General features: G+C 38.1%; 1 protein-coding gene across 7 annotated transcripts in view; it reads left to right on the top strand.

Moving 5' to 3' along the window:
• Positions 1 to 24,035, top strand: part of RALGPS2 (Ral GEF with PH domain and SH3 binding motif 2) — a 619,002-nt gene that overhangs the window by 329,028 nt on the left and 265,939 nt on the right. For all 7 annotated transcript variants that reach the window (XM_053693284.1, XM_053693289.1, XM_053693287.1 and 4 more), the window contains one exon: positions 17,100 to 17,192. In XM_053693284.1, coding sequence (XP_053549259.1) covers positions 17,100 to 17,192 — 93 coding nt within the window. The remainder of the gene's footprint in view (positions 1 to 17,099; positions 17,193 to 24,035) is intronic.

The raw sequence follows: 24,035 nt of genomic DNA, 5'->3' as shown, positions 1-24,035 counted from the left end.
GCAGAGTATATGCAACATTACAAAAAAACGCTGCAGAATCTATAACCTCATTCAGACCTGTAGGGAATAGACTATTGAATTTAAATATCCAAAAGGTTTCCCTTTGTCTCAGTTTTGAGAACCTGTTATACAGATTACTTGGGGGGATCCCTTCTAATGGTGTGATTTTTTTATATGAACATTTACCAGGGATATATTTATCACAGATATGTCTAGAGACACTATGTTTGGTTGAATTAGATTTGATGTTCCTCAAATGTTCACTCCAACGGGTTCTAACCTTCCTACAGGTTCTGCCTATGTACTGAATCCCACATTTGCAGGACAGAACATAGATGACATAACTGGAGTCACACGATAGTCTGCTCTTTATTGGGAACATTTCCCCTGTGTTGTCAGATATTACAGTACTACATCCATGTGTTACATGTTTACACATGTTACATCGTTTCTTCCCACATCTATAAGCTCCTATCTTATTAAAATTATAACTATTAGGGACCCTATCTCCCAATCTAGTCTTATTGGTAGATTTCCTTTTCGACATCACCACCTTACTAGGGGCTAGTTTCTGTTTGTAAGTGGGGGCTCTTTTAAAGACTAGTTTGGGTTGGGATGTGAGGGTTTTTTTTAAAACAGGATCTTTCAAAAGGATAGGCCAATGTTTTTTAAGTACTCTATTAATGATTTTGTGATTGGAGTTATACTGTGTCACAAATAGAGGCTGTTTGTTAGTAAAATTGTCATTGTCTTTATTCTTAAATGATGAAGATGATAATAGCTGATCTCTCTTGAGATCCTTAGCTCTCTCGTAGCCTCTAGTGATCAGTTCGGATGGGTATCCTTTTTCTAAAAATCTACGTTTGAGGATGAGTGATTGCTGGTTATATTGATCTATTGTACTGCAGTTTCTGCGTAATATTGGTTTTCCATTTTGTTAAATGGTTGCTGGAGAAATGTAAAAAATTGTTAGTCTACTTTTTAAAAAAAAGTAGAAGTAGATATACTATCTTGTTGGTCCCAGGAAAGGATCACATCCAGAAACTCTATATTGTTTTTTTGTAGGTTGTGGGTAAACCCTATGCCCATATCATTCCTATTTAGATGTAACACAAAATCAAGGGCTTCTGACTCCGAACCATCAAAAATAAAAATAAGATCATCTATATAACGGCCATAGAACACCAGATTGCCCCTCCATTGCGAATTATAGATAAATTGATCTTCAAAATAACCCATGAACAGGTTTGCAAAACTGGGGGCAAATCTGGTGCCCATGGCCGTTCCCCTGATCTGTAGAAAAAAAGTATCGAGAAATTGAAAATAATTATGTTTTAAAATAAAATTGATAAGTGAAATTATATAGTCTTTTTGGATGGTGGGCATATATAGGTCTCTATCCAAATATATCTTAGAGGTGAAGGCCCCCAAATCATGTGATATATTAGAGTAGAGTGATCCAACGTCACAAGAAAGCCATAGGTAGTTCTTACTTTTTTCCAATTTGACCAAAGAAAGTTTGTTAAGCAGGTCTTTGGTGTCTTTAATATAAGATGGTAAATTGATAACATACCTCTGCAGGTAGATATCAATATATTCAGATAATTTGTCGGTGATGCTATTCATGCCTGCTATAATTGGCCTGCCTTGAGGCACCTTTCATTCTTGTGTAGTTTGGGAAGATGGTAGTAATATGGTATACTGGGGTGATCCGGAGTGAGATATCTTTTTTTTCTTTTTTCGTAAGAATTTTAGAAGTGAACCCTTGTTCTAAAAGGGCATTCAGAGCTTTCATATATTCTATAGTGGGGTCATTTGGTAATTTTATGTAGTAATCCGTATCCTCTAAGATACGACAGGCCTCTGTAACATAGTCTGCATAGTTTTGTAAAAGGCTTGGATTTATTCCAGACTGGAGATGGTTTCCAAACTGATACCGCTCCTGTAGGGGAAGGATCAGGCTTTTGTTCCTTATTGTGACGAAAGGAACGAAAACTATTAGTAGACCTAAATTTACCTTTAGATTTTTTATCCTGTGGTAAAAAAGTTCCTTTCCCCCCAGTAACAGTTGAAATAATAGAATCCAACTGTGAACCAAACAATTTATTACCCTGGAAAGAAAGGGAAAGCAAAGTTGACTTAGAAGACATATCAGCATTCCAAGTTTTAAGCCATAAAGCTCTTCTAGCTAAAATAGCTAAAGACATATACCTGACATCAACCCTAATGATATCAAAGATGGCATCACAAATAAAATTATTAGCATGTTGAAGAAGATTAACAATGCTATGGGAATTATGATCTGTTACTTGTTGCGCTAAAGCTTCCAACCAGAAAGTTGAAGCTGCAGCAACATCCGTTAAAGATATAGCAGGTCTAAGAAGATTACCTGAACATAAGTAAGCTTTTCTTAGAAAGGATTCAATTTTCCTATCTAAAGGATCCTTAAAGGAAGTACTATCTGCCGTAGGAATAGTAGTACGTTTAGCAAGAGTAGAGAGAGCCCCATCAACCTTAGGGATTTTGTCCCAAAACTCTAATCTGTCAGATGGCATAGGATATAATTGCTTAAACCGTTTTGAAGGAGTAAATGAATTACCCAAATTATTCCATTCCCTGGAAATTACTTCAGAAATAGCATCAGGGACAGGAAAAACCTCTGGAATAACTACAGGAGATTTAAAAACCGTATTCAAACGTTTAGATTTAGTATCAGGAGGACCAGACTCCTATTTCTAATGCAATTAAAACTTCTTTAAGCAAAGAACGAATAAATTCCCTTTTAAATAAATATGAAGATTTATCAGTATCAACCTCTGAAACAGAATCCTCTGAACCAGAGGAATCATTATCAGAATCAGAATGATGATGTTCATTTAAAAATTCATCTGAAAAAAGAGAAGTTTTAAAAGACCTTTTACGTTTACTAGAAGGAGGAATAACAGACATAGCCTTCTTAATAGATTTAGAAACAAAATCTCTTATGTTAACAGGAACACCCTGAATATTAGATGTTGATGGAACAGCAACAGGTAATGGAACATTACTAAAGGAAATATTATCTGCATTAACAAGTTTGTCATGACATTCATTACAAACAACAGCCGGAGGAACAGATACCACAAGTTTACAACAAATACACTTAACTTTGGTAGATCCAGCATCAGGCAGCAATTTTCCAGAAGTATCTTCTGATTCAGGGTCAATCTGAGACATCTTGCAATATGTAATAGAAAAAACAACATATAAAGCAAAATTTATCAAATTCCTTAAAAGACAGTTTCAGGAATGGGAAAAAATGCCAATGAACAAGCTTCTAGCAACCAGAAGCAAATAAACAATGAGACTTAAATAATGTGGAGACGATAATGACGCCTATATTTTTTAGCGCCAAAAAAAGACGCCCACATTATTTGGCGCCTAAATGCTTTAAGCGCCAAAAATGACGCCACATCCGGTAACGGCGACATTTTTGGCGCAAAAACGTCAAAAAAATGACGCAACTTCCGGCGACAAGTATGACGCCGGAAATAACATGAAAATTTTTGCGCCAAAAAAGTCTGCGCCAAGAATGACGCAATAAAATGAAGCATTTTCAGCCCCCGCGAGCCTAACAGCCCACAGGAGAAAAAGTCAAATTTTTAAGGTAAGAAAAAATTGATTATTCAAATGCATTATCCCAAATAATGAAACTGACTGTCTGAAATAAGGAATGTTGAACATCCTGAATCAAGGCAAATAAATGTTTAAACACATATATTTAGAACTTTATATAAAAGTGCCCAACCATAGCTTAGAGTGTCACAAAAATAAGACTTGCTTACCCCAGGACACTCATCTACATGAAGTAGAAAGCCAAACCAGTACTGAAACGAGAATCAGTAGAGGTAATGGTATATATGAGTATATCGTCGATCTGAAAAGGGAGGTAAGAGATGAATCTCTACGACCGATAACGGAGAACCTATGAAATAGACCCCGTAGAAGGAGATCATTGAATTCAAATAGGCAATACTCTCTTCACATCCCTCTGACATTCACTGCACACTGAGAGGAAAACCGGGCTCCAGCCTGCTGCGAAGCGCATATTAACGAAGAATCTAGCACAAACTTACTTCACCGCCTCCATGGGAGGCAAAGTTTGTAAAAACTGATTTGTGGGTGTGGTGAGGGGTGTATTTATAGGCATTTTAAGGTTTGGTAAACTTTGCACCTCCTGGTAGGAATGTATATCCCATACGTCACTAGCTCATGGACTCTTGCTAATTACATGAAAGAAATCAGAAAAGGAGACTCACAAAAAAGAGCAGATAATTTGGAAACTCTTCTAGCAGAAGAGATAGCAAAAAGGAACAACACTTTCCAAGAAAGTAGTTTAATATCCAATGAATGCATAGGCTCAAAAGGAGGAGCCTGTAAAGCCTTCAAAATCAAATTAAAGGGACAGTCTACACCAGAATTTTTATTTTTTTAAAAGATAGATAATCCCTTTATTACCCATTTCCCAGTTTTGCATAACAAACACAGTTATACTTTTAACCTCTGTGATTATCTTGTATCTAAGCCTCTGCAAACTGCCCCTTTTTTCAGTTCTTTTGACAGACTTGCAGTCTAGCCAATCAGTGATGAGATAAAAACAAAAACAGAGGCGCCACATGTGTAGGTCAATAAAGACGAGAAAAACCAAACAGCAGCAGATTAAGGGAACTCACAAACGGGGCGGCACTCTGATGTGCCAGCAGGGACAGGCTGGTGTTTCTACAGCAAACCAGCTAGCTGTGTGACAGGCCGACAACGGATACAGTCAGCGCTGGAGTTCTCTGCTTGTGTGTCCTCTAGCCGATATTCCCAATATGAATTTTCTCCTCAGCTGGCGCTGCAGTGGAGCATATCTGCATATTCCGATTCATCCAGATCACTATCAGTTTCTGAGATTCTCTTTCCTAGACAAGCATTACCAGTTTGTGGCTCTGCCGTTTGGCCTGGCAACAGCTCCAAGGATTTTTACAAAGGTTCTCGGTGCCCTTCTATCTGTAATCAGAGAACAGGGTATTGTGGTATTTCCTTATTTGGACGATATCTTGGTACTTGCTCAGTCTTCACATTTAGCAGAATCTCATTCGAATCGACTTGTATTGTTTCTTTGAGAACATGGTTGGAGGATCAATTTACCAGAGAGTTCATTGATTCCTCAGACAAGGGTAACCTTTTTAGGTTTCCAGATAGATTCAGTGTCCATGACTCTGTCTCTGACGGACAAGAGACGTCTGAAATTGGTGTCAGCTTGTCGAAACCTTCAGTCTCAATCATTCCCTTCAGTAGCCTTATGCATGGAAATTCTAGGTCTTATGACTGCTGCATCGGACGCGATCCCCTTTGCTTATTTTCACATGCGACCTCTTCAGCTCTGTATGCTGAACCAGTGGTGCAGGGATTATACAAAGATATCTCAATTAATATCTTTAAAATCGATTGTACGACACTCTCTGACGTGGTGGACAGACCACCATCGTTTAGTTCAGGGAGCTTCTTTTGTTCTTCCGACCTGGACTGTGATTTCAACAGATGCAAGTCAGACAGGTTGGGGAGCTGTTTGGGGGTCTCTGACAGCACAAGGGGTTTGGGAATCTCAAGAGGCGAGATTACCAATCAACATTTTGGAACTCCGTGCAATTTTCAGAGCTCTTCAGTCGTGGCCTCTTCTAAAGAGAGAGTCGTTCATTTGTTTTCAGACGGACAATGTCACAACCGTGGCATATGTCAATCATCAAGGAGGGACTCACAGTCCTCTGGCTATGAAAGAAGTATCTCGGATACTGGTATGGGCGGGATCCAGCTCCTGTCTAATTTCTGCGGTTCATATCCCAGGTATAGACAATTGGGAAGCGGATTATCTCAGTCGCCAAACGTTACATCCGGGCGAATGGTCTCTTCACCCAGAGGTATTTCTTCAGATTGTTCAAATGTGGGGACTTCCAGAAATAGATCTGATGGCTTCTTATCTAAACAAGAAACTTCCCAGGTATCTGTCCAGATCCAGGGATCCTCAGGCGGAAGCAGTGGATGCATTGTCACTTCCTTGGAAGTATCATCCTGCCTATATCTTTCCGCCTCTAGTTCTTCTTCCAAGAGTGATTTCCAAGATTCTAAAGGAGCGTTTGTTTGTTCTGCTGGTGGCTCCAGCATGGCCTCACAGGTTTTGGTATGCGGATCTTGTCCGGATGACTACTTGCCAACCGTGGACTCTTCCGTTAAGACCAGACCTTCTATCGCAAGGTCCTTTTTTCCATCAGGATCTCAAATCCTTAAATTTGAAGGTATGGAGATTGAACGCTTGATTCTCAGTCATAGAGGTTTCTCTGACTCCGTAATTAATACTATGTTACAGGCTCGTAAATCTGTATCTAGGAAGATATATTATCGAGTTTGGAAGACTTACATTTCTTGGTGTTCTTCTCATCATTTTTCTTGGCATTCTTTTAGAATTCCTAGAATTTTACAGTTTCTTCAGGATGGTTTGGATAAAGGTTTGTCTGCAAGTTCCTTGAAAGGACAAATCTCTGCTCTTTCTGTTCTTTTTCACAGAAAGATTGCTAGTCTTCCTGATATTCATTGTTTTGTACAGGCTTTGGTTCGTATAAAACCTGTTAAGTCAATTTCTCCTCCTTGTAGTTTGAATTTGGTTCTGGGGGCTCTTCAAGCTCCTCCGTTTGAACCTATGCATTCATTGGACATTAAATTACTTTCTTGGAAAGTTTTGTTTCTTTTGGCCATCTCTTCTGCTAGAAGAGTTTCTGAATTATCTGCTCTTTCTTGTGAGTCTCCTTTTCTGATTTTTCATCAGGATAAGGCTGTGTTGCGAACTTCATTTAAATTTTTACCTAAGGTTGTGAATTCTAACAACATTAGTAGAGAAATTGTGGTTCCTTCATTGTGTCCTAATCCTAAGAATTCTAAGGAAAGATCGTTGCATTCTTTGGATGTAGTTAGAGCTTTGAAATATTATGTTGAAGCTACTAAAGATTTCCGAAAGACTTCTAGTCTATTTGTTATCTTTTCTGGTTCTAGAAAAGGTCAGAAAGCTTCTGCCATTTCCTTGGCAACTTGGTTAAAGTCTTTGATTCATCATGCTTATGTTGAGTCGGGTAGAACTCCTGCCTCAAAGGATTACAGCTCATTCGACTAGGTCAGTCTCTACTTCCTGGGCATTTAAGAATGAAGCTTCGGTTGATCAGATTTGCAAAGCAGCAACTTGGTCTTCTTTGCATACTTTTACTAAATTCTACCATTTTGATGTGTTTTCTTCTTCTGAAGCAGTTTTTGGTAGAAAAGTACTTCAGGCAGCTGTTTCAGTTTGATTCTTCTGCTTATAATTTCAGTTTTTTTCATTATAAGATTTAAATTTTGTTTTGGGTGTGGATTATTTTTCAGCGGAATTGGCTGTCTTTATTTTATCCCTCCCTCTCTAGTGACTCTTGCGTGGAAGATCCACATCTTGGGTATTCATTATCCCATACGTCACTAGCTCATGGACTCTTGCTAATTACATGAAAGAAAACATAATTTATGTAAGAACTTACCTGATAAATTCATTTCTTTCATATTAGCAAGAGTCCATGAGGCCCACCCTTTTTTGTGGTGGTTATGATTTTTTTGTATAAAGCACAATTATTCCAATTCCTTATTTTTTATGGTTTCGCACTTTTTTCTTATCACCCCACTTCTTGGCTATTCGTTAAACTGATTTGTGGGTGTGGTGAGGGGTGTATTTATAGGCATTTTAAGGTTTGGGAAACTTTGCCCCTCCTGGTAGGAATGTATATCCCATACATCACTAGCTCATGGACTCTTGCTAATATGAAAGAAATGAATTTATCAGGTAAGTTCTTACATAAATTATGTTTTTTCATCAGGATAAGGCAGTTTTGCGGACTTCATTTAAATTCCTACCTAAGGTTGTGAATTCTAACAACATTAATAGGGAAATTGTTGTCCCCTCTTTGTGTTCTAATCCTAAGAATTCTTTGGAGAGATCCTTACATTCTCTGGATGTTGTAAGAGCTTTGAAATATATTATGTTGAAGCTACTAAAGATTTCAGGAAGACTTCTAGTCTATTTGTTATCTTTTCTGGTTCTAGGAAAGGTTAGAAAGCTCCTGCCATTTCCTTGGCTTCTTGGTTAAAGCTTTTGATTCATCAGGCTTAATTGGAGTCGGGTCAGGCCCCGCCTCAGAGAATCACAGCTCATTCTACTAGATCAGTCTCCACTTCGTGGGATTTTAAGAATGAAGCTTCAGTTGATCAGATTTGTAAAGCAGCAACTTGGTCTTCTTTGCATACATTTACTAAATTCTACCGTTTTGATGTATTTGCCTCTTCGGAAGCAGTTTTTTGTAGAAAAGTTCTTCAGGCAGCAGTTTGATTCCTCTGTTTATGTTTTAAGTTTTTTCTTTGCATTTATGAGAAACTATTTTTATCCCTCCCTCTCTAGTGACTCTTCTGTGGAGTTCCACATCTTGGGTATTACTATCCCATACGTCACTAGCTCATGAACTCTTGCCAATTACACAAAAGAAAACATAATTTATGTAAGAACTTGCCTGATTTATTTATTTCATATTGGCAAGAGTCCATGAGACCCACCTTTTTATGGTGGTTATGATTTTTTGTATAAAGCACAATTATATTTCCAGTTCCTTTTTGATGCTTTCTTCTCCTTTTTCTATCACCCCATTACTTGGCTATTCGTTAAACTGAATTGTGGGTGTGGTGAGGGGTGTATTTATAATCATTTTGAGGTTTGGGAAACTTTGCCCCTCCTGGTAGGATTGTATATCCCATACGTTACTAGCTCATGGACTCTTGCCAATTTGAAAGAAATTAATTTATCAGGTAAGTTCTTACATAAATTATGTTTTTCTACACTTATGAGTAGGACATACCGACAAAATGCATCAGCTGTTTTTTTTTACACATGTCCTGTCTTTATTGCAGCTTCATAAAGACAGGAGAAAAGTTTGTTTATTACTATATAAATGGTGCCGCTTAACCCTTATCTTTATAAGTGTTTTCTACAACCACACTCTTCACAGATGTCAGATATTTCAGTGGTCTGCTGAGCCCTCCTTCCCCATAAATGTTTAAAAGGTCAGAATTGCTTCTGACCCAAGACCTAGGAATGCTTGCAGTATCTGTGTTCATTTCATATCCATTTAGAAATGTTATGATGCTTGCATATGTCAACCATGAAGGAGATGTTTACAGTAGGCTTGCAATGCAAGAAGCAGCAAGTATCATTGGTTTATATTCTGGGTCATATGAGCTTCCAGGCATATTTCTGAACTGCCAGAAGAATTATCTCAGCGAGAGGTCTCCCCACAAAGATATTTAATCTAGTTTTTATACAAAAATAGAATTTTACATAACTAGTTATGATGGCAATAAGGAAAAACTGCAACCTGCCAGTTATGATATCTAGATCATGTTTCTTGCATTGGATCTTTGAGTCTTTAAGTTCTTTAGCATCATCCATTTAAAACCTTTACGCAACTTCTTCAAATGTATTCTGGTTCTGTCTGCAACATATTATTGATGGAGAGCGTACTTTAACGTCCTCTGTTTCTAATTTTCCAGCAAGTTATAACGACTTTCTGAAACTTCCCCTTCATTTCTGCAAACAGTGATTTCTTATTGGTATTATAAGATTTTTTTTCTTCTTTCATTCTATCCCACTCTTAAGAGCAAACTAGAGGCTTTTCTGCAAAGCATTATATGACAGAGTTTTAAAATTTCATTATCAGATGGTGAGAGTTCACAAGTCATCACATGTGGGAATATTCTCCTCCTGACCACAAGGAGAAGGCAAAATAACACCAACAAATCAGAGCTTCAAATTACTCCCACATCCCACAATCCTCAGTCATTTCCTTTTGCTTCCTTGATGAGGAGTGAGGTGAAAGGGAAGTGCAAGATCTACTCATCATTTGAAAGGGGATCCTCTAACCTATCTGAGGCCTGAATCCTCCTCGGATGTAACCTGTCATTTAAAGGGTAGACAAGGATTTTTCAGCCAGGCAGTGAAATGTCTTTTCTCAGTGAAAAAATGTCACAGGCCTCCCAGGTGAATTGTGGACTTTTTCCACCAATCCCCTGGTCTACATGAGCTGCTCCTAGTGGATCCACAGCTCTCCCCAAATGAAATGTGGCCATGTCCACTAATCCCCTGGGCTGAGATGTTGTTTTTAACTTAGATCCTTAGCATCATGCTCGCACTGCCTAGTATGGGCTCATCTACTGGAAGCAAGTTGCTGTAGCGGAGGTAAAAATAGTGGATTGAGATTGCTGAGAGTTAAGTATCTGCACCTTCAAAGCAAACCGGCTATTAGTATGTACATGTTTACATAGTCTGGGGCATATATTTATACAGCGTACAACTTATGTTAGCAGGTTTTAGCACTTTTGGGCACTTAAATAAAACAAAAAGAAACCAACAAAAAAAAACTTTTTGGGGATTACTTTTAACACTTTAAGAAGTTGCTTAGTGCATGGAAGTTGTGGGTCTCATTGTGGCTACATCACATGCAGTTCCATTTGCCAGATTTCATATTCAAGCACTGAATTGTAGATGCAGCATCAATGGAATGGAGACCATGGGGATCTGTATTGGACGATTCTGTTAGATCACAAGACACACCAGTCCTTGACTTGGTGGCAGACTCACCAGTCCCTGGTTGCCATGACCTAAGACTCAAATCTTTTTTGATATTCTAGTCAGACAACGTCACGGCAGTGGCTGATTTAAATTATCAGGTAGGAACTTGAAGTTCCTTAGCAATGAGGAAAGTGTCCCACATCATCAGTTGGGCAGAGAGCCATCATTGTAGGATTTCTGCCATCCACATTCTGTTTGTAAACAATGGGGAGGCTGACTTTCTAAGATACCAGTCTTTTAACCCATGGGAATGGTCTCTGAATATTTTTTTTTAAATCTTTTTATTGAGATAGTATAATAGTATTACAACAGAAGGTTACATGTACATAATACATAAAGGAAAAAGACCTGCATGCCAAGTGACCAAGACATCAATCTAACATTTCTTATATACTACAATACAGCAATAAGATACTTGTGTAAACAAGAATACTGAAGTAGTCAATTGGCAATAGGTAACCATTCTAACATATTTAGATCAAACCTCTTTTGTATATATTAGTATAACAGTATTACAACAGAAGGTTACATGTATATCATAACTAAAGGAAATAGGCATGCAAGCCAAATGACAAAGACATCAATCCAACCTATCTTATGTACTATAATATAGCAATAGGGTATGTGATTTATGCAAACAAAAATAATGAAGTAGTCAAATGGCAATAGGTAACCATTCTTACATATTTAGATCAAACCTCTTTTGTATATAGTTTGAGTATCTCCAAAACATCAGATAAAACCTCTTTTGGGTTTTGAACTTGAATTTGAGCATAACACTTTTTAGGAGCAAAATCGTTTGAATTGTATAAGTCGTTCTGAATGCTTAATATTTGTGAAATTGTGTAGAATAGTCAACTATTTAGTGTTATTTCAGGTTATGATAAAAACATGATATTGATAGCTATAGCCAATATATGTGATTTTCTATAAAGCTATAATCCATCTAGTAATCATATTGTTCGGAAAAGATAGATATGAAAAAAATGTGTGTGTGTGTATATATATATATATATATATATTTATTTTAACAGCAGTGATTCTGAGATAAACCGCGTAATAAGTCTCTGGGTAAAATTACCTGAATCCAGAGTACTGTAAGGTGATAGATGGGGGAGTGGCCCGAAGGTTAACAAAGCTAAAAACATTTACACAGGCCATTAGCAAAAAGGGTCACTCATAGGTCCATGATGACGTGTGTGTGTGTATATAAAAGGGAGAATGTCATGAATTTGGACAGCCTGGCCTTTTTTAAGTCTTAATACCATAGAAAATATGGGATAATCTGTCAACGTGAAATAACATTAATGAGCATGAAATAGTCATAAAATATAGTGTTTGCCTGTAACCTGGGCTAAGATATCTTCATCTATAAAGTTATAAGTGCAACAAGATTGGGGGCATTCTCTGAATGGACAATAAGGTTGAGATTGTCTCTTCTGGGATAAACCGCAATAGATGCATTGATGGTTTAAAGTATAAACTGTAGTAAGAAGATGTTTTCCACTATCATATATGGTTAGATCCTGCGATATGGGCATGGCCCCTTTACCCAACGTCAAGTGTACAAGAGATGACAGTGATTATATGAGTCATATTGGTCAATTGTTTATTCTGAAATGGTAGATATGGCAATCTAGCTTCGCAATAGGGGAAGTTCATATTAGAATAGTTTGGAATACCAATAATGGGCTACTAAGGAAAAATATATTAACAGCTCAGTGTTAACTAATAAAAGTTAGCATAGAAAACTCAATATCTTTGCAAGCTAGGTGATGGGGCTTACTAGAATTATTAAAGTACTACTGCAAGGATTGAAAACCATGTTATTACAGTTCCAGGTAAAAGAACATTCAATTAAACCTCTAGAGATGTGGTAAATAATATATTGTTATTCTTAGACTAACTGTAACCCATGCTTGTGCTGAGTATTGGCTCAAAATAAAGGACCTTGTACTTTAAAGGGATAAAAATACATGAACTGGGGGACCTGAGTGATAACCTTATACAAAATATTCCCTAAATAGAAAATTATTTTAAGAAACACATAGGGGCCATAGCAGCTACCCCAGTAAGGATATTATGTCACCAAAGGCAATGTATAGGGGTGTAAAGGATATTGTGTATTCTCAACATAATCATTGCTCGATCAGGCAATAATAAAGGTTAGAAGGCGTAATACATCAGATCATCATATACTCCCCAGACATATCGAGAGGATCTTCTATGGTCTACAGCATTACTCAGTGAGCTGCCCGCGAAGATGTGGCAACATGAGGCAGGGGTGTGGAGCACAGTACCTTCTGCTCTAACCCACACCACTTTAGGGGGAAGGCAGGAATCTTCTTAGTAGTTGTCCAACTAAAAGGTATAGCTGCCACAGTGGTAAACACTCAGGGATAACCTCAAACAAGAGAGCTTTCATGGCTTCTCATTTGAATCACAAACTTCCTCAGTTTTGTGCCAGGTCTCGGGACCCTTGGGCAAATATGATAGATGCTCTAGTTGTCCCTTGGTTATTCAACCCGATTTACATTTTTCCTCCCTTTTTTGTTGCTATTCAGAGTGATAACCAAAAGCAAGCAGAAACAAGACTTAGCAATTCTGATTTCTCTGGTGTGGCCTCAAAGGATTTGGTTTGTGATCCGGGGATTGGTGCAGATGTCCTGTTGCCCGCTTTGGAGGCTTCTTTTAAGAAAGGATCTTGTCTCTCAAGAACCTTTCTTTTATCAAAATCTCAAAACTCTGAATTTGACTGCATGGTGATTAAACACGTAATTCTGTCTGAGAGGTTTCTGGAAAACCTGTTTTGCATGGTATTCTCGCAAAGGTTACTGTTGCAATTCTTTTAAAATTCCTATAGTTCTTGCAGGAAGTTCTAGATAAAGGTTTATCAGCCAGTTCACTGAAGGGTTAGAGTTCTTCTTTCTGTTTGGTTTCATACGAAAATTGCTAAAATTCCTTATTTTCAAGCCTTTGTTCAGGCTGTGATCACAATGAAACCAGTTATTCATCCAGTTTCTCATCCTCAGATTCCGAATCTGGTTTCGAGGGCTGTTCAAACTCCACCCTTTGAGCTGATGCATGATTTAGATCTTCAGCTTCTATCCTGGAAGGTTCTATTTCTTCTAGCTATTTCTTTAGCTAGAGGAGTCTCTGAGCTTTTAACTTTGTCATGCAAACCTCCTTTTCTGATTTTTCATCAGGATAATGCTGTTCTTCACACTAATTATTCTTTTTTCCCCTAAGCTGGTATCTACATATACTATCTTTCTTTTTGTCTAGCTCCAAAGAATTCTAAGGAACATCTCCACAACTTGGATGTTGTAAAAGCTCTCATATTATGTGGAAGCCATAAAAGGATTTCAGACTTCTTCTCTTCTTATTTTTTCTGGGCCTTGCAAGGGTCAGAAAGCTACAGCTGTTACTTTAGCTGTTTGGATTAAAGCTTTTATTTGCAAGGCTTATTTGGTTGTGGGGAAAACTTCCCTGAGTGCATTTCTGCTCATTCCACTAAAGCAGTTGCTGCTACTTGGGCCTGTATGTAATGAGGCTTTTGTTGATCAGATTTGTAAGGTTGCTACTTGGTCTAATTTACACACTTTTTAAGTTTTAGCCCTTTGATGTGTATGCTTCTTCTAAAGCTGTATTTGGCAGGAAAGTTCTGCAGACCGTAGTTCCTGAATAACCTCCTTCAGTTCGTTCCCCCATTCACGGTAGTCTCTTAAACTCAGCGGCTTGAGTATTGATTCCCACATGCCATGACTCATGGACTCTCACCATCTGATGAACGAAAACAAAATTTATGCTTACCTGATAAATGAGAGCTCACGAGCCTTGCCCTCTTTTTTGTTCAGGTGGTGGAAGTATTTTTTTTGCCCTTCTTTTTCCCACTTTATAATACTTGCTTCCCCCCCCCCTCATCTTCTTGGCTATGTATATTACTGAGGATCATGGGAAGTGGGAGGGATTTACAACTCTGTTGTGTTGGGGTGATTTTGCCTCCTTCTAGTGGTCAGAAAGGAAATATTCCCACACATAACTCGTTGATTCTCACCATCATGAAAAATTAATTTAACAGGTCATCCTTTAATTTATTTTGTCTCTCTTTAAGCTCTATTCTGAAACTAGAAAAGGATAAAAAAACGTATTGGTTTTACTGAAAGGTTATGAAAAAAATACCCCCCCCCCCCCCCCCCAGTATTCAGATTTTTAAAACTTCCTCTGTCTGTCATCATGAGCCTTTAGTGACACAGTAATTTTAGCAGCCACATGGTCTTTCTTCCGTACTTTTTCAATAAATTCAAACAATTAAGTGTATTTACGTCTGCACAAGCAGCATGTTGCATTAAGGTATTTTTTTTTTTTTTAAGATTATGCCTCTGAAATGTAGACTGACTTTAATAAAAATCCCTTGCCTTCATAAAGCCTATCTTTGGTGCTGTTCTACCACTACTGAAAAGTGTTTTTAGTGGTTGTGACAGAAAACCAAATTTTATATTTAAAAATAAATCAGCTACTTGGGTGATTATTATTATTATTATTATTATTATTATTATAATTTCCCCACTTGCCTGTTTGTTTTTTATCTCTTGAGGTCCAGCCTTTTTGTCCTCCCGTTCTCAAAACTGTTCTGTTACTCAAGCATTAAGGGGAGGGGTGTATATAGGGGGTACCACCACCATATCCTTATGGAAGGCTTTCAACCTCAGTTTGTCAGGGACTGTTATACCCAACTCTGATATGGTTCTGCTTTAAATATGAATAACTGTATTTATTGGTAAGTATAAATAAGCTTGTAAGGGGTTAATACATCATGTGATTTCAGAATATAACCAAATGGTGTAGCTTTTGATCAGTCTTATCACAATAAGGTATCTGGTTTCAAAGTTAAAACATTTGGGTCCCCTGTCTCTAGCTTTCACACTGCCCAATTGTTTTTATGACCTGACGCAGCTAGGGGTCAGAGCTAGTTGAATTATGCCTATGACTCTTCCCAAAAAAACATCTTCAGTATCCAAGTAGACCTATTTTAGGTGTTGACAAAAGCAGGGAACCAATAAGCCCAGCAAGCCTGTGTAATAAGTGCCAAGAGACTACATGGGAAATAGCAGCCACTTAAACTGGGATGTTTGGTGTTTATTGTTATGTAAAAGTCATGAAACTTTATATGCCATCATTTTTCATGTAGTGGGCACACTGGGGGATTGGTCTGTTCCCCCAAGGCCCAATGTCTCAAATTTAAGTTACTGTAAACTGGGCAGTATCCAATTACCCCTGGGTCATGTGACTCAGACATTCTATAACACAGGCAGACTTAATTACACTTTTTTACATCAAGGAATATACCAACTGAAAGGATTATTGGGAGTCTCCACATATTTCATTTTAAATTGTTTAAAAGGTTTAGGATTTGTGTGTATTTTTAATCCCCTTTATTTTTTTATAAAAATTGTTTTCCAATTGTCTCTATTGTTTAATTACCCTTTTTTTTACCATCCAATATGTATTTCTTTTAATCTTTTTATGCACTGTGAACCCTTTTCAAATTAAACTATAAATTTAAACAGATCTGATCTTTGTGCTCTTGAAACTGAATTCACAGCTTCTGTGAGCTTGGGGATAATGTTATCAAAGTATTATTTTTATGTATTTGTTTTTCTTTAGGTGTTAATGCAGCTGTAATTTAGGGGTAGCCCAAAAAAACCCTGAGTAATAAGTTTTTGCGTAGTGGCAGCGAATGTGGGGAAGTGTAGGTAGGATTTTGGGGATTAATGTGGGTTGGCTCTTAGGCCCTGTTAAGGATTTGGGAAAAGGAAGCCGGAGACCCTGTGAGGTTAACCCTTTAATGTTCGCACTCTCCCCACTGTCACAGCTGGACAAGTAGTTTCCTGCCTGGAGAAAATAGACTGACAGGTTTAGTTAACCCTATGTTGTATACTAGTGATTCTGGTTATAGTGAATAGGGGTTTGAGAGTAAACTCCCCTTGTTACCCTTAGAGCTTCATGGGAGAAGTGGTATTGGTGTAGTGGTACACCTCTGTCCATCTCAATAATCTTAACACATTTTAAATATATACACTTTTTAGGGATAATTTTCAATGTGTTTGTATGAAAAAAGTGTGTTAAAAAAATAAATAAAAACATGCAGCAGCTACCAAGCCAGTCTGTCTGCAATGTCTGGAATAGCCAGTAATAAAGCGGATTTACTGTTTTTATTAAACAGGATTTTTAAAATGTTATATTTTAAGAAATATGTAGTGTTTTACAATGGATTAGTTTGCTGCCTTTGTTCCAAAATATGATTTATCTAATTTAATTTCTTTTGTAGGTTACAGTAGTACACAGACTTATCTTTATTTCTATCTGTGTTTTTCCAAATTTATAGAAACTCTACGAACTGAATAACCTCCATGCTTTAATGGCTGTAGTATCTGGACTTCAGAGTGCGCCGATCTTCAGACTTACCAAGACCTGGGCTGTAAGTGCAGCAGACATGATTACGTTTGTGCTATTTTTGGGATAAGCAGATTAAAAGAGCATATATAATATATTAAATATAATAATAATATATATTGCAAAGCTTTAAAGGACAATTGCACTATCAAGTTCTTAATCATGCCGATTATTTTTAAAGGACCCTTTTCCCCCTGATCTATGGCTTTTATATGAGCAGTTTTGTACCAGCCGATTGGTTCGTAAATATTGCAAAGTAAGAAAAATATTTATTCCTAAAGGGACAGTCTTCTTGACTTTTTTTTTTATTGTTTAAAGAGATAGATTAAGCCTTTACTACCCATTCCACCGCTTTGCATAACAAACATTGTTATATTAGTCTTTATAACCTCTAAGATGGACTGTTTCTAAGCCTCTGCAGGTCGCCTCTTATCTCAATGCTTTTTTTAAGCTTTTACAATCTTGCTCTACAACAGCTAGACAGTGCTAGTTCATGTGTGCCATATAAATAACATTGTGTTCTAATTGGATAATAATTTGGGTTCACAAGAACCAGCACTAACTGTCTAGAATGCAAGATTTTACAAATCTAAAATAAAGACATTAAAATAAACGGCCGTCTGTAGGGGCTTAGATACAGGTAATTGTAGAAGTAAAATATATATATAACCAACAGTGTTGGTTATGCAAAACTGGGGAGTGGCTAATAAATAGATTATCGATCTTTTTAAACAATGACAATTTTCAAATTTTCTTTTTAAAAGGGAAGTGTCCACAGCTGCTTTCATTACTTTTGGGAATTCAGAACCTGGCCACCAGGAGGAGGCAAAAACACCCCAGCCAAAGGCCTAAATACCTCCTCCACTTCCCTCATCCCCCAGTCAGTGTCAGAAGTTCGAGATAGTCTCTTACGAAGAGCAGTACTCTTCGCAATGGGACTGAAGTTTTAAATAATACTGTCAGCCTCTCAGTGAGAGCATGCATGAAAGTTAGAGTCCGGAGATGCAGGTAGAGTTTTCCTGCAAACCCATCCCGACTCAGATTAACAGCTCCATGGTAATCAGCGTTGACGAGTTTCGCTGCCTACCTTTCTTCACTCAAGTCCATGTCAGAAGCGAGACTACTATCTGTAACACTTGAAGGGCCGTGTTCCCGTTCCACGCCGTAGATTCCGCTAAGATTGTTTCATTTTATTTCAATATGAGAATGTATTGTTGACGAAACAAGATAGGGTCTTAGTGGGACTCCTTTTATCTTAATATGGAGTCATGGGTAAATATCTCCTGAGGGGGGTTATTAAACAGGGGGACTTTAATCATGTTTGTTATATGGTTCTATCTGCTAATGTGTAGATATGACTAGGCTCACGGCCATTACGAAACATAACGGCCTTCTTTTAATGACGCAATCTCTCAAGATTGCACTCCCTTTTTGTGACTAGCACGGTGCGCATTGTGACTGGTGCGGTTACTTTGTTTTTTTTATTTCCGTATGCTGACTGTGTGTGACCGAGAGAGTCTAGCTCGTGGGTTGTCTGGTTCACAGGAGGTGGTGAGTGCCCCAGCCATTGGGGGTGTTAAAGGGTGCCAGTTAGTTTCTGTCATTTTTTTGTAATCCTAAGATTATGGAGGATTCTTATATGAGAGACACAGATGCCTCCGATACAGAGAATGCGTCTTGTGATGAATATGAAATGACCCGGGTAATTAATGCCCATCAGTTATGTTCTGATTGGCATTCTAGAGTACTCTCTTCTCCCGAATCAGGGAGCTTAGAGTGCGTTGAGCCATCCGCCTCGAAGGTTTCCATGACCCTTGAGGCGCGTGCCCCAAATAATCCTTTCCCGGCTATCCACGCAGTTGTCCCTATGGACTTTACTCATCCGGAGGGTGGCTTGTTTCCTCCAGAGGTTACAGCACAGATCCGCATGGCCGTTTCTATGGCGCTGACTCATTTATATCTCCCAAGTGAAGTATTTCTAAGATACTGTCCGTGTTATTTTAACCAAGGCCCATCGAGCGTGGGATTGCCCGATTCAGTTCGGCCTTCTGGGGAAGTGTTGGCTTCGGGGCCCCAATCTCGGGGCCAGGGTCTTTGGTTGATACGGCAAGGGATGATTTTGCCTTCCGTTATAGGCTGGCTCGCCTTCGAGTTCTTTTAAGACATGTTTTGGCAATGTTGGAGGATCCCAGTTCTAGTGGGCCGAGGGATCCGAGGCCTTAGAAGTTGGATAGCAAAATTAATATGACATTTGGGGATGAAGCCAATCTCCTTAACGTCTCTGTCTTATTTTTCTTTGTTTTTGGTTCCAGTTCTGAGCTTGGGTGAATGGGGCTTCTAATCGACTGGTCCCGTTGTCGTTTTCATTCACCTTGGGCGTTCACCCGATGGGTGCTGCCTTCATTTTATTTTTTGATCCGGATGGATGTTTTTAATTTGTTTTCCCTAAGCTCATGTCTGTTAGATTTTCGTTTTATGAGCTTTCTTAGCTGGAACCGATACTTCTCTGGAACCGACCATAGTGGTCACATGGGCACTCCCTTGGAAGTTGCGCACTTGTTGAATTTTAGAATTGTTTTTCTAGTTCATTTATTGATCCTTTGGGACAAATTTTCTTGGACCTTGAGCAGTTCTGGAGTGTCTTTATACCAGGCTGGTACTGGTCGGACGCTTTTTAGGCTGTTACCAGGGTTCATGTCACCTTCGTGGTGCTGATTAAATCTGGTTGGATTCTGAATGTCACTTATGGCCTATTCTATGGACTTTGAGCTCGGATCCTACCGAAGTATGAGGCCTGTTTATATGCAATCCCTCCGGACGGTGGGTTGCGAGTGCCAATCTAAGGTTGGTTGGTACGGGCTACTCGCCTGGGATACGGATCTGTTTCTGCAGACGGCATCATGGTTCTTCTGGTCCCTGGGGACTTAGAACCTTTATTTCCATTTCTTTGGAATTGGGAGATGTGTGTGACCTTTGTGGTCTGGTGTGCCGAGTGATTAACGGTTTGCGTTTCACTCAGTTCTTCCGGACGCTGATTCTTTAGCCTATTAAAGTGTCAGTAAACCTAAAAAATGTTTATATAATTCTGCACATAGTGCAGAATTATATAACATTATATTAGTGTTATAGTTATAAAACCTTTTTTCCCCTTTGAATTTTTTTAAAATATGACAGGTTTTCAGACCTGCTCTCTGCGCTCTTCTGAGCGGGTCTGTTTTTATTACACAGCGCATCTGGCCAGCTGTATAGTCACAGCCCGGCCCGACCGCGCCATAACACTAAGTGCAGCTCTGCTCCTGCTTTGTTGTTATTGTAAGACAACCATGGGTTGTTTTATGTGTGTGGAGTGGAAAAAATTCCTTTAGATTTTTCCTGGGATCTGTTTTCACTTTTTGGGGGCAGATGCGGTCTTTGTCTTTGGCGGGGTACCTTCTTGGGAGTCGTGTTCTGTGAGGTGGACGTCTCGGAGGTTGTTTGGGCTCGATTGACTCTGGGACTGAGTGGTCTTTAGTTCGGCTTTGCTGGCGGTGTAACTAATGTGCAGTTACCTGGGCTTGGTTTTTCTCCCGTGTCGTTTGTTCTTAAATTTTAGGGTGTTTAATTCAGGCTGTGGTGCCTTTTTGAAGGGGTCCACCTTTTGTACCCACCCGTTGTTTGTATTCAGTGTCCTCTAGCTTGGGTATTGTTTTCCTAAAAGTAATGAATGCAGCTGTGGACTTTCCCTTTTCAGAAGAAAAACATAAATTATGCTTACCTGATAAGTTAATATTCTTTTGAAGGGAAGAGTCTACAGCTCCCGCCCGGGTTTTTTTCGCTATGAGGCGGCTGTACTTCTTCTGGCACCTTTTTTCACCCTGATATTTCTCCTACTGTTCCTTGTTCCCTTGGCAGAATGACTGGGGGATGAGGGAAGTGGGGGAGGTATTTAGGCCTTTGGCTGAGCTATCTGCCTCCTCCTGGTGGCCAAGTTCTGTATTCCCAAAAGTAATGAATGCAGCTGTGGATTCTTCCCTTCAGAAGAAAATGAAATTATCAGGTAAGCATAATATGTTTTTCAAGTAGACTGTCCCTTTAAGTTAAATCAGTTCTTCAACCTTAATTTTTATAAATAAATATATATATATAAATAAATATATTTATAAATATATATATATATTTCTTTCATGTAATTGGCAAGACTCCATTACCTAGTGACGTATGGGATATACATTCCTACCAGGAGGGGCAAAGTTTCCCAAACCTCAAAATGCCTATAAATACACCCCACCACACCCACAATTCAGTTTTACAAACTTTGCCTCCTATGGAGGTGGTGACGTTCTAGGCGGCAAAAAATATTTTGTCAGTTGTGGGCGTCATACTTGGCGCCAGATTTCTGACATTATTTAAATCTCTATTTCATTTTGCTTCTGGTTTCCAGAGGCTTATTTTTGCATTTTTTCCCATTCCTGAAACTGTCATATAAGGAAATTTCTTCTCTTACATTTGCAAGATATCTCAAAACTGTTCCTGTATCAGAAAACACTGTTGGATTCCTGCTGACTGTTATCAGTCCTACCAAAGCTGTTCATTTATTTTAATGTTATGAATTTTTTTCTTTAGCTATGGTTTGTAATAAGTTATCATGATAAACTTTTACATGCAGAAAAAATGTCCATCAGTATTAATGCATTGTCTTGCTATTCTTTTAACATCTAATGTACAAGATATACCTGGGCATTTATAAGAATATTTTTCTGATTCTATTCTGAAGTCCTTGTCTGCCATCCCGCCTTTTAATAAAATGTAAAGGTCTTTTTTAAACTTCTCATTTAGTTGATGAATTTTTAAATGACCGACAACATACTGAATTATCCTTCTCTGATGATGATTTATCTCATTCAGATTATCCTTCATCAGATATTGACACTAACAAATCTACTTTTTTACTTTTAAATAGAGTACATTCGTTCTTTGTTGAAAAGGTGTTGATTATTTTGGATATTGAGGAGACTAGTCCTCTTGATTTTAAGGCTAGCTAACATTTAAATTCTGCTTTTTTAACCTCCTGTGGTTACTTCAAAGGTTTTTTCCAGTTCCTAATACTGGGGAATGGAATAGGCCTGGTACTTCTTTTATTCCTTCTTTAAGGTTTTAAATTTGTATCCTTTGCCAGCAGTTAGTTTGGAGTTTTGGGAAAAGATCCCCAAAGTTGATGGGGCTATCTCTACTCTTGCTAAATGTACTACTATTCCTATAGAAAATAATATTTATTTTAAAGATCCTTTAGATGGGAAACTTGTATCTTTTCTAAGGAAAATTAATTCATTTTCAGGTCCTTTTCTTAGGCCTGCAATTTCTTTGGCTAATGTTGCAGCTGTTTCATCTTTTTTGGTTGGAAACTTTAGTGCAACAAGTATTGGTTTATGATTTGTTTAGCATTGTTAACTTGATTCACCATGCTAATAATTTAATTTGTGATGCCATTTTTTGATATTATCAAAATTGAGGTTAAATCTATGTCTTTAGCTATTTTAGCTAGAAGAACTTTGTGACTTAAATCTTGGAATGCTAATTGGATTTCTAAAATCCAGATTTCTATTTTTCTTTCCTTCCAAGGTAATAAATTATTTGGTTCACAGTTGGATTCAATACTTTCAACTGTTACTCTGGGGAAGGGAGTTTTTTTGCTTCAAGATTAAGTTCTAAGCTTATATTAGTTTTTGTTCTTAATGAGGAACAGAAACCTAATTCTTCCCCAAGTAACATGTTTCTAATTGAAAGCTTTCTTCAAAATGGAATGAATTCAAGCCATTTAAGAGATCAAAGCCAGCCCCCAAATTCGCATGAAGGTGCGGCCCTTATTCCAGCTTAGCTGGTAGGGGGCAGGTTAAGATTTTTCTAAAGTTGTTTGGTTCAATTCGGTCCAAACTTCTTAGATTGGGGTACAGAATAGGATTCAGAGTAAGACCGCTTGTGAGAAGTCTTTTTCTCTCTCACATATTCTAGCTATTCCAGTAAAGGCTCAGACTTTCCTGAAGTGTGTGTCAGACCTAGAGTTATCTGGGTATTCATACCAGTTCTGTTTCAGGAACGGGGTCTAGGGTTTTGTTCAGAACTATTCATTGTCCCAAAGAAAGAAAAACTTTTGAATTGTCATGTTAGAGTACCATCTTTCAGAATGGTGATTATAAGGTCTATTCTGCCTTTTGTTCAGCAAGGACATTGTTTGCCTACAGTAGACTTACAGGATTCATATCTTCATATTCTGTTTTCATTCAGATTATTTTCGTTTTCTGAGATTCTCTTTTTTAGACAAGCATTACCAATTTGTTGCTTTTTCTTCTGGCCTAGCGACAGCTCCAAGAATCTTTTCAAAGGTTCTCAGTGTTTCCTTATTTGGACGATATCGTGGTACTTGCTCACTCTTTTCATTCTGCAGAATCTCTTAAGATTCATCTTCTGTTGTTTCTTTAAAGACATGGTTGGAGGATCATTTTATCAAAAGCTCCTTGATTCCTCAGACAAAGGTCACCTTTTTTTAGGTTTCCAGATAGATTGTGTCAATGTCTTTGTCTCTAACAGACAAGAGACAATTTATATTGGGTTCAGCTTGTCGGAACCTTCAGTCTCTCTATTATTTCCTTCAGTAGCTATATGCATGGAAGTTTTAGGTCTCATGTCTGCAGCATTGGATTTGATTCCCTTTGCTCATTTTCATATGAAACCTTTCCAATTTTTAATGCTGAATTAATGGTGCAGGGATTATTCTAGGATATCACATTTAATATCCTTGAATCCCAGTATTCAACGATCTCTGACTTGGTGGTTAGATCACCATCGTATAGTTCTACGGGTCTCTTCGGTTCATCCAACCTGGACCATGATC

The sequence above is a fragment of the Bombina bombina genome, chromosome 10 (genome assembly GCF_027579735.1).
Source record: "Bombina bombina isolate aBomBom1 chromosome 10, aBomBom1.pri, whole genome shotgun sequence".
Classification (NCBI taxonomy): domain Eukaryota; kingdom Metazoa; phylum Chordata; class Amphibia; order Anura; family Bombinatoridae; genus Bombina; species Bombina bombina.
The sequence above is the reverse complement of the archived record's forward strand: the minus strand, read 5'-3'. Positions and strand labels throughout refer to the sequence as shown.